This window comes from Halyomorpha halys, unplaced genomic scaffold (genome assembly GCF_000696795.3).
Source record: "Halyomorpha halys isolate HHAL.00 unplaced genomic scaffold, Hhal_1.1 Scaffold1360.1, whole genome shotgun sequence".
NCBI classification, from domain to species: Eukaryota; Metazoa; Arthropoda; class Insecta; order Hemiptera; family Pentatomidae; genus Halyomorpha; species Halyomorpha halys.
In genome coordinates this window covers 75,697-87,548 of record NW_027114311.1, presented here as the reverse complement: position 1 = coordinate 87,548, position 11,852 = coordinate 75,697, and the positions used below count along the sequence as shown (strand labels likewise).

Sequence of the window (11,852 nt, the reverse complement as noted above, 5' to 3'; positions counted from 1 at the left end):
ATACATCAAAATATACTATTTACTCAAAAAGAGCATATATTACAATATATGTACCAGGAATTACAACCACGTGACTAGACTATATCTGTCATGTCAATGGGATCCTAAAGTTTGTTTTACACCTCCCCCACCAGCACCCTACTGTCAGATAAACCATATATATATTTTTTTTTTTCAATATTAACATGCAACTATTTTCACAAAAAGCAAACTAATGTAACTGTCTGAAATCATTAACGTACAATTTAAGGAAAAGAGCAAGACTACTTTACCTGATGTAAACAAAGAGGTGTGATAATATGATGTCCATAAAATTACTTGTCAGTCCGAAAATATTAGTAAAAGCCATAGAATTTTCTTTATATATCGATAATTCCACATTAATTATCATTCTTACTATTAAAGCATCAAACCATTCCTGGTATCACATTTCAAAGAACTGTAATTGACACCAAAGCACTTTAAAAATTTATCGAAATTGAAGAATTTTTCTGTGATCCAAAAATTGACATTTACAGTGAATTCCAGATTAGTAGACAGCTTTGATTTTTTTTATTTTTATATTATTTATATATTTTTTAACAGTAAAAAAATAAGAAAGTAAAAAGGATGAAGCAGAGGGACAATGTTAAAAATAAAAGTTGTAGAGGCGGAATGGGAATCCTGAAACACTAAGGACCAATCAAAGAATAAAAAGCAGCTGGGAGCATTATTTCTAATGTATTTAATGTTTTTTAAAAAAATCTGATTCTTGATTTGTGAATTCTTTAAACATTAACTGCAATACTCACCTTTCCAATAATGGCACCAGCCAAGTCTTTAGGAATAGTAACTTGAGTTTGATCAGGAAGATCTCCTCTTCTGAAGGGAACTGAAGGTGGAGGAGGAGGGGGTGGGGGGAAACGGCCAGGAGCACCACCTTCCCAGATAGGCCTTCCACCACTGATTCTTCCACTTCCAAAGCCACCATAATCTTCAGCAAATTCTTCATCAAAGTTAGATGGATCATAGAGTTCAGAATAACCTGTAATAATGTCAAGTATGACAGCAAAAGCATTTTAGATTAAAAAAAAAACAAAAACTAAAATTGTACTGACAACTAACAAAAGAAACGCTGACAGATCTCACAATAAAGTTCATACATCAAAAGGAAAAGCAGAATGATTTCTTATTGTCTTTATTTGTTAATTAATTGTTCTCATAAGGAATACTATGAGCCTGATTAATTATACAATACAAATAAAATAACAGACCTACGCCTAAATTGCTTTCTTTAGTGTTGAATAATGATGCTGGAATTAAAGAATTTGTTATTTAATTCATAATTTGAAATATTTTAACAGGATCATTACACTTCTAAAATGGGACTATTACTTATCAACAATAAAAAAGAAATTCAATAAAAACAAAGCATAGAATAAAAACTTATTTGCTTCAGATTTATATAAAAAACAACCAAATAACAATGGTTCTCCTGAAACTATTTGAAATACTAACTGCATACCTGTAGCTCTGTACACTACTGTTGATCAACTTTTTGAAAAAGTGATCTGCTTTAGAATTATAAAAAACAAAACAAAAAAAAAACACAATAACAATGGTTCTTTTGATCCAATTGAAAATGCTGACATGTAACTCAACACCTAATTTAGTCGGTCAACTATAGGGGTATTCATGATCTATGCTAAAGCGTGTTAAATGGAAAAACTCGTGTTAAATCGAAAAAAATTGCCTTCTTTTGCCGTGGTAAAATGAAATAACATTTAATATGGCTGAGAGTCTGTTACTTGGTCAGTTAAATCGAGAATGATGTCACACAATAGACCAGTTGAGATTGCCGCCATATTAGTTGTTGTGACTTTCAATACAGTTGTCAATTAGCTCATCTTCATTCTCTTCTTCACAAGTTTGAAGATCAAAAAGACACTCATAAGCTAAACTTTCACACAAATTCCACTTTTCACTCACTCTAGGCATGTTTTAATTAATTACTTAAATCAAAACTGAAGTAAACAATAACATGAGTAAACATAAAGGCTTATACAACAAGTTGCTGAGAAATCCGCTAGGGGCTCTTATGCATTTAACGTTTAACATGACTTCAAATAGGGCTGCTCACAATCCTATAGTTATAACATTTAACATGGTAAAACATATAACATTTAACACAACATCATGAATACCCCTTATAAGGTAACTTTTTTTAATGAATTGAACAAGTAAGCTACCAGTATTGTTTTTTTTTAATTCATAGATTACTGGAATTGGGAACCATTGTTTTCTTAATATCAACTAAAACTCAATTAAAAAATAACTGAAGTTTTGAAGCTGAATCACATGTCAGTAGAAAAAAATTGCTAAGTGAATTTCTCAAATTAAACTTTAATTAGTAGAAGAGTTACTGATTAACACTAGGTCAAATAGTTCTTAAATTAGCAAGAAATGAAAGTAGAAACATGCGAGAGAACAACATAATATTTATTTCCTCGTAGTTATTTATCAAATTCTTTCATATTTTTTATTTATCTAGTTCTAAGCTACTAACCATGAAAGATGTTTAATTACTTATAAAACAAAACAATATTAATGATAGTTCAGAAGAAACTTTAATTTGGTATACATAGATGAGGCCAGCAAGTACAAGATCAAGACTTATAAATTAGGGTCTACAAACCCCTCATACTACTCTGCAGTAGAAGAAATGTGAATAAGACTTTTATTTAATAAATTAGTAACTAGTAAAAGTTTTAGGATCGCATGAAATGTGTTATGTGTAGTATAAAACCAATTTTTAAAATTATTTACAGATGTTTGTTTTATAAGCAAGGTTTTATGGATCAGGTTCTCTGACTACATTGCCTCCACCCAATGGCCACAAGGCAAGGCAGGGGAGGAAAAAAAAGGGCGGGTATGGAAACTACAGAAAAAAATAGAGGAAAAAAGCAGAGGAAGGAAATAAGAGAGAGAAAGAGAAAAAAAAGAAACTACATAATTCATTTTACATCAAAATGAAACTAAACTGTTCAAATTTCAATAAGTAAAGAATAAATAACATCTGTAAATAATACCTTTCTGGGGAGTATCTTTCAGTAATGCTAGTATTTCCCTAACTCCATTCAAAGCAACTTCAGGAGAACCAACAACAGACACAACACGGTCAGTAGATTGTGGGCAGCAGTTTCCAAATATCTTGATTTTAGCTGAAGTCTTTTCCCTTAGTTCCTTAACCTTTGAGGGGGGTAAAAAAAAAAATATGAATCAGAAATACCTTTCAATCTTGACAATAATATCAGATTAAGATTGGTACCCATTTTTGTACTTGTTCATGTAAGCCACATTTAATCTGTGTTGAGACAGTAAAAATCTCAAAAAAAAAAAAATAATAATAATAAGAATAATTAACCTAAGAAGTGAAGAGGGAGGTACAAAAACTACCACACATAATTTACCTTTCAAAAAAATACTTTGAAAAATATCTGATGCAATAATTATAATTCCATCGTTAACAGGAAGAATATTTGAAAATTATTCTGAAAAATCTATTTTTTAACCTAATTAAAGTATGACTTATTATTAAAATCATGTACAAAAAAACATTCTTACTGCCTAAATCTCATATAAATTTACTACCTAAGGGCCTTGAGTGTGTGGTTTCATATTAAAATCATCTTCCAATTACTAACATAAACCCAGAAACTCTCCTTAAAGTAAGCTGGATTGTATATTTTTTTCTAAACTTCTTAACACCTGGTTTGTTTTTACTTAAATTACAATTATAACTGATTATACCAGGATTTATACCAAATATATTGTGCAACATTGCACCTCGTTGATCTATTTCCACTCTGTATAGAAAAATCCTGCCTTAAATTAGAGCTAGTGTTTCATACATTGTATTTAGAAGACTGTGTTACAGTTTCAATCTGTGTCATTAACCATTCTCTTTTAAACAGATACCATCATCTCTTCTTTCTTACCTAGTGGGATAGCATAATTTTCCAAAATCAGGACCATCAAGTCACTTAATTTTATTAAGTTGCTTCTTTTGAGACTCATTATTGTTTTGTTTTTTAAAACCTATTATTGTCAATATCCTCAACCTCTGGTGACATGGATTTATATAGTCTGAGACATTTAGTATCTAATGGTTTAGCAATTATCTTCTTATTTTGGGCTGTTATTTAAATTTTTCTTTTTTTTAACTGCAAGTTTCATGAACAGAATTAACGTCAGTACTTCTGTGGACTTTTAATTATTTACACGGCCAAAATGCTTAACATTTTTCGGAATATAACCAATTTCATTATTTACCAGATCATTGAGTGATGTCTACCTCTGTGCGCTTCTTTATGTGATAACATGGTGCTCATCAAAGTAACTGGCATACTTAGAGCAAGACTGACAGATCTTCATCCATTGAGACTTTATGAACTGTCTATTAGCTTAAAATCCCTCCCTCCCAACTAATTTGGGCATTAAAACCAACTATTCTTATGTAATGGAATGAGCAAATATTGCGTATATCTTTTAGTTGATCCTCCTCAAGGTGGATCCACATGTTGTCCGCTCGTCACGAATCGGAGGCTTGTACAAATGCTCGGTAAACAAAGAGTGAGCCATTCACATGTCAGTGTTATTCAGAGAGGCAAGCATGGCGGACGTACAAGTGGTTTCAGCCATTGCACTGGGATTATATTATTTTTATTACAAAAAAAGAAAATGAAAGGAAATTAAATATAAATAGATAAGATTAAATATAAAACTTATTATAAAAAGTACCAATAAACACCTTAAATCTCTTAACAGCTCTCAGTTGCAACTAGACAAAGAACAATTGTGGAGATGCTACACGAGCGCTCTCACGAACCCCTTTGATCTGTGTCCAAAAAACCGACTCTCGACAGATATGCAACGAGCTTAGGCCAACTCGTACAAGCCACCCATCATCATGCTCGCGCATGTCTGAGTTCACCATGGCTTGGCCAACATGTAGAGGCCCCTTCAGATTTATCTTCAGTTGGAGCATGGCCACATATAATTCAAGGAAGTAGGGCCAATTATCAGATTGATGACAATTATTATAGATGTTTATTTTAACCAATTAATTGTAAATCAACACATATTGTGTTTATAAATCAACATTAGTAAATATTTTCTAATCAAATTAAAATTTTCGTTACAAAAAATTAAAATAAAATTTCAAGGGGCACGATTGCAAATAGCACCTACAACCATCAGACACTTAGAATTTTTTATGAACAAGGACTAAGTTAATACTAGTTTATAAAATATTTTATGGATATTGTTAAATTTAAGAACTTTACTTTCCTTTAGAATAAACAAGAAATATTTTTAAAAACCACACTTCTGTGTTACAGATCAATGTTTCCCACTTGTCCCTACTGAAAATAGTAGCATTCAATAACTTTCCATTAGCATCTTTTACAGATGTCTTGTTATTTAGCAGGGTTTTATTTTTATTTCTAAGTTGCTAGCTCCTTACAGTTTTGTAAACAATTACAATTAGGTTGAAAAGTCAATGCTGCTCGAAGACATAATTATTCCACTAGACAAAGGAAAAATTGAACCATCATATTTGAGACTACAAGAATAGAGTGCAAATACAGGGGTAATGGTCTTACAAAGCACACGTTACAATTTGAGACAGGATATAGACATGTAAAATTTCTAGCCCCACTGATGTTCAAGCTCGAAGGATAGGCTTGCACGTTAATTCTAGAAGTAACTACAATTTGATGTCAATAAGGAAATTATTAGCACACTCACAAGGCATTTATGTTGTTAACAACAGGTTAAAAGGTAGGCAGTAGGAGGTGTTTAATATCACAGTTAAATAACATAAGTACCACATCAGTTAATGCAGTATAATATTTTAAACATTGAATAAACAGAATACAATTTCCAAATATTCTAATGATGGTGGAATAATACTTATTTCATCAGATTATTTTTTAAATAATTTCTAGGTAGGAAATTATTTCCTATATTTTTTGACATTCAAGAAATTAGAAAAGACAATTAATTCAATGGTATCTATAAGGATATCAACACACAGTCTTTAGGCTTCATTAAGGTCCATAGGCTGGAACGGATGAACCATGCACTGAGCAGAATACATTAAACATCACCTAGTGGTGTAGCGACCGAGAAGAACATTCAAGAGACAATGGTAAGAAAAATACAATAAGGATCACCCAGCGGCATATAAACAATAAAACGATCCAAAGGACAAGGAAGGATAAGATGGGCTAAGATGGTTACAAACTAATTAAGTTATGTATTGAGAATGGTGAGGAAAATACATTAAGGACCACCTAGTGGCGTGCAACCAATAAGAAGATCCAAGGGACAATGTAAGGATAGGATGGGTCAGGACATTAGTAACAAATGTAATATAGTAGGGAGAAATGACTGACAACTACTAATCAGACCAAGAGCAACTTCATGCACTTGCTGAATCTGTAGATGTTAATGGTAATTTTATAACAGTGATGAAAATACAATCTGTTCAAGTAAGTTTCTATGTAAAAGTTAAGTTTTTCATGATATATCTTAATTTCAACACTATATCAACAGAAACAAATTGATTTTAAAAATTAAGAAAAACAAAACATAAATTACTGAAAAAAAAAAAAAAACATAAATTACTGAAAAAAAAAAAAACACATGAATTGTGAGCCATATTTTATGTACATCATTTTTCTAATGCCATTAATTGTAAATAAATGCATTTAAATTAGAAAAGAATAAATTTGATATCCTAATTAAGTAATAAATAATTTTTATTATTTGTAAATTAAATTAATCAAAGTAATAAAATAAATAACAAACAGTAAAGTATGAAAAGTCACAGAATGGTATGTTTAGCTTGATCTATGCATAAACATCAGCAAGCACCAAGCATAAGCAGATTGACTAAGAGTTGGGGTAGAAATGCTGGGAAATAAAAGTCAACTTTAAATTGAGACAATATGAAACAAAATAATAATAAAGCTTACCTTGGCACCACCTTTGCCTATGACACATCCTGCCAAGGATTGGTGAACCAGCAATCTGACATCCACTTCATTTTTGGAAGAAGAAAAAAACTCATCCAAACATGGAATTATTTCACCTGTACAAAATGGAAAAAATAAAATAAATTTGATACTATTAATATATTAAACATAAGTAAAAAAAAAAAGTAAGTTAGTACATTCACATGAAAATATATGCATGCCCTCTCTATTAAAAAAATTGAGATGACCCAAAAATGTTATCATTTTCTTAAGAGCGGTAACAGTATATACAACTTCATTTTGAAAACTGACCTCATGTTTAGATCCAACAACCCCTCTCCCCTCCCCCCATAAAAAACACTCAAAGGATTGAAAAAATAAAAATTAATTTTAAACTTTTTAAAAATAAATCAGATGAATTTTAAAATTTTAGCAACCATATTTGATCAGCCATATTGAATTTATGAAATGTGACATCAGATTTTAATTTATTGTACTCAAGTATTAATATTAAGTTTAATAAGAATTAAAAAGTTATAACTATTAATGTTTTACAGAAATTTTACAACTGCTAAATCTGTGAGTTATGGTTGTATATGAACTAATTATATTCTATGTTATAGAAGCTTTCTTGCTGTTGGACGGCTAAACAATCTTTGATAATAATAAACTTAAAAAAAAAAAAAAAAGATAAAATTTTATAAAATAATAAACTTATTGAAGTTATTTACACATAATCAATAGTACCCAAGATATTAAGAGAAGTCTCTTGATCAGCAGTGATTGACACAACCCTTTCTGGTCCTGAACAATCTGGAACCTGAATGAAAAAAAAAAATTATATATATAAATATATATCATGAAAGAAAATAAGTGAACATTTCAACACAACCAATTAGAATAGTGATATTATGAATTTATCATAAGGATTTATTGATATCTTTCTTCTTAAGCTGATAATATTAATTAAATGCTTTCAAATATAAAAAAAAGTAAATAAAAACTTACCTGCACTGTAGCATTAAAATCAGACCTAATGCGACTTATATTCTTGCCACCTTTACCTATGATAGAACCAGCAACTTTAGAGGGAATCAGAAGTCTCAATGAGGGCTCCTCAGATTGGCGACTTCGCTTTAGACCACCACGCTCAGATTTCATATCAGAATTACGTTTCATAATGTTTCCTAATAAACACAATTTAAAAATAAATTTTAATTAACAATGAATATAAAAATAAATTAAAAGAAAACATTTAATATATTCTTGGATGCTAGAAACTAATGCACACCAACCTTCATAAAATAAATTGTTAGAGTTAATTTTTATTTATTAAAAAATTCTCAGTAATTTGAAATAATAATAAATTAGTAATTTAATAATGATGTACATATGTATAGAAAATACTTGTTACATGTTTTTTATTAAAACTTTAATATAATAAGGAACAAACAGTATTATTAAACTTTTCCTCCAAAATAAGTGACCCACAAAATTATTAAAGAGTATAAGTGTTTATGGGGAATAAAATTGATGTATGCACCCAGAGTGAGGGGTTGGGTTCTAATGCATTAAATATTGTTTGCCAGGACATTAATAAAATTGTCCATAAAGAAGTTTCACTTAAAAATGATAATTCAATTCTTAAAAGGATCAACCATCATAATTGAAGCTTCATAAATCATAATAACCATTTTAGTTTCCTCGACAAATCAAGGAAACCTCATATGAAATTGGATTCTTAAATGACTTTGATCTAGATATTTCTTTAATTTTCTGCGCAAAAAGCGTGCTTTGTCAAAAACAAAACATTGTTAACAGTTTTAGGTTATTCACGCTTTCAGGGCGCGACAGATTTAGAAAACTTCATAATATAAATTTGTCTTAAAACTTGATTTACTAAGAATTCATAAAAAAAAAACAAGTATCCCCCCCATTCCATTGGAAATCCCAGCGTCTGGAAAGCTGGTAAAAAACAGGAGAAGGTAAGAAAATCAACAACATCCTCAAAAGATAGACAACATTCTACTGTTATGACTCAGTGAAAATTAAATCAGAATTCAAAAAATTGTAGATGTAAGCAAAACAAAAGTTTACCGAAACACCCTGTATATTGTTGTTGAATTTCTGAATGGAGACCCCTCTTAAACAACAAATTTATTAAGGAGCTAGGTATATATTTAATGAATTTCAAACCCTCCATTCCAAAAACATCATCACATTCAAGTGTTTTATTAAATAAGGGAATCTGTATATGCACAAGGAACTAAAATGTACCTTTCTAAGAATTAATTAGGTTAAGAGGAGATAAGGAAGATTTCATTATCAAGTTAAAATACCTGACAAGTTAAACAGAGTAAGAGGAGCTTCTATTGAACAGAGATTATATTTAACAGTAACTAATTGGCAATCCAATATGGATCCTAGTATAAGGTGAGGTCACTAGCGACTACACATCCATTTAGGTTACACTAATAAACCTATATAAAATGATGCTATTGTTCGATATCAATTTTAAGGTCTATTACCGTTGGGAGAAAATAGAATTTCAAATTAAAGTCCCTGTTGTTTTTACTTCAAGTAATTTCAAAAAACTAATATATTAAGGAAAGTGTCAAAGGAAAAGTTTAAAAGGAAGTTCATAGTTATCTTAAGCATTATCAAGTAGGTGAAATCATCAGGCTTCTACAACTGAAAAGTTCGTGATTTTATTAGGAGTTTGGTGTTTACAAAAACTTTAATTGGTTGTGATCATTAAAGAAGATAATAACTGTTGATCGAATTTTTTTAAAAATTAGATTATTGTTGTGTTATGTTACTAGAATAAATATCATTTATAGTGTAAAAAAAAAACTCTTCACATTCAGTATATGATAAAATTGTTAATATTAACTATTATTAAAAAAAAAAAAAGTGAGAGAAAATTATTTCGCTTATACTATGAAAAATTTATTTAATTTTTTAACCTTTGCAACTCTATGAAACTATATATAGTGTTGAATTATCATAATCAATAATTACTTCAGAATCTTTCATGTAAATATAATTTAAGTTGAATATACACTAACCATGTATATTTTGCCAACTCAAATTTTGCAAAAATGAAAGTAAGGTTATACATAACTTTAATTAGACCATTTTTAAAATATGCAGATTACGTTTACTGCCACCATCATAAATGCATTAAGAGCCTTCGAGAGGAAAATACTTAAAATAATATTTGAGCCCTATTCAATGACATAAGTCAAGAATGAAAGATAAGAACAAATAATGAGCTCTATGGCTTATACAGTGATCCTGAAATTGTAAGCTTTATAAAATCCTGCCAGATCAAATAGTTTGGGCACATTCTAAGAATGCTGAATGATAGATTTATGTCAATATAAAAAAAGATCCTCCAAAGCAAAATTTATGGGGTGAGAGGAAGAGGAAGACCCAGAAAATGGTGAGATGAAGTCGAGAATGACCTCAAGCAGCTGAGAGTAACAAACTGGAAGGAAAAGGAAAATTGTTTAGTAAGCCAAGCCCCACTTTAGGCTATAGAGCTACGGAGAAGATTAGTTCAATTAAATCTGAAGGTTGATTAATAATTTAATGTAGAACTGTTTAATATATCAGGGTAAGATAAAAAATAAGTTTTTTATATAAACTAGTACAACAAATAATAATTAAATTGTTATAATAGGTCCAGTTAGCTGTTTAATAACATTTCCAAGTTTTAGTTCTTGTTTGAACAAATAATGAAAAAGATTATTATATGGACGAGCAATGAATTATTTAATCAAGCTTTTATCAGTCATTCAAGTTGTTATCTTATCTTTGAGACCTGATTAGATAAAATATTTAAGTTATTTCATGGTTATATTTCACATGATTAGCTTAATAATAGGGAATTTTAATTCAAAAGTTATTTACTCATTTATGTACTTTATTTAATAATAATAATCAATGTGTGCGATGTATCATGCATTGAACCTTAAGAATCAGCTATATATAATATGTGTTTAAAACTTTGGCATAAAATGACATATTCCACAAAATAGGCACATAATTACAATTTGAAATTTGTGCAACAATACAGCATATTAATGAAATAAATTTTAATTTACTATAATTTTTATCATTAAGTTTAATCTCCAAGATATAAAAATAAAATGTTTTCTAGTTTTATCTACCATTTACAGTGATTAAGTTAATATAAAATTATAAGTAATTAGACAATGATAAATGTTTGTCTGTATATTTTACACAGATGCATACACTGGGTGTCCCATGATCCACATTCATTCCCCTCCCATATCTTCTAAAATTTTTGGAATTGTGATTTGATTTTTACTGGCCAAGCAGAATTTTTAAATAAATGTTCAAATATTCAATAAAACATCTAAAATATTAAAATATACTGGAGGCATACCTAAAAAAAGTTCTGAACTAAGAACGATATTCACGGAGGGATTAAAATTCAAACAAAAATGTTTTCAAGTTTTGTTGAATATACTTTTTTCTCATGTAAACTAATAAAAAGTAATTATTAAAACATGATAGAACAAACAAGAAATGGTAAATCAACTTATACTATATAATTATTGCAGAATTTCTAAAGGGGGACTGAATCCATTATTTTGGACAAGATTATGAATATATTTTACAAATTGTCACAGATGATAAAGTTACTACAGTTGCAAATTGTTCCAATATTTTAAAACTGTATAGACAGATACAAGAAATGCTATACAAGGTATTCTTTTAAGTCACTCTTAGAAGTCCAGTAGTTTCTACCAAGGTAGAAATTATACAGATGTGCTCATTAAAAGCATTTTTGGGGTACCAATA

General features: G+C 29.5%; 1 protein-coding gene across 8 annotated transcripts in view; it reads right to left on the bottom strand.

Annotated features, from left to right (window-relative positions):
- The window catches only part of LOC106689432 (heterogeneous nuclear ribonucleoprotein K), a 38,820-nt gene that overhangs the window by 17,892 nt on the left and 9,076 nt on the right, over positions 1-11,852 (bottom strand). For all 8 annotated transcript variants that reach the window (XM_014434386.3, XM_067051507.1, XM_014434388.3 and 5 more), the window contains exons 2-6: positions 8,028-8,206; positions 7,767-7,839; positions 7,020-7,135; positions 3,069-3,228; positions 792-1,024 (exon numbers count right to left, since the gene is read on the bottom strand). In XM_014434386.3, the coding sequence (XP_014289872.1) occupies positions 792-1,024; positions 3,069-3,228; positions 7,020-7,135; positions 7,767-7,839; positions 8,028-8,206 (761 nt within the window). The remainder of the gene's footprint in view (positions 1-791; positions 1,025-3,068; positions 3,229-7,019; positions 7,136-7,766; positions 7,840-8,027; positions 8,207-11,852) is intronic.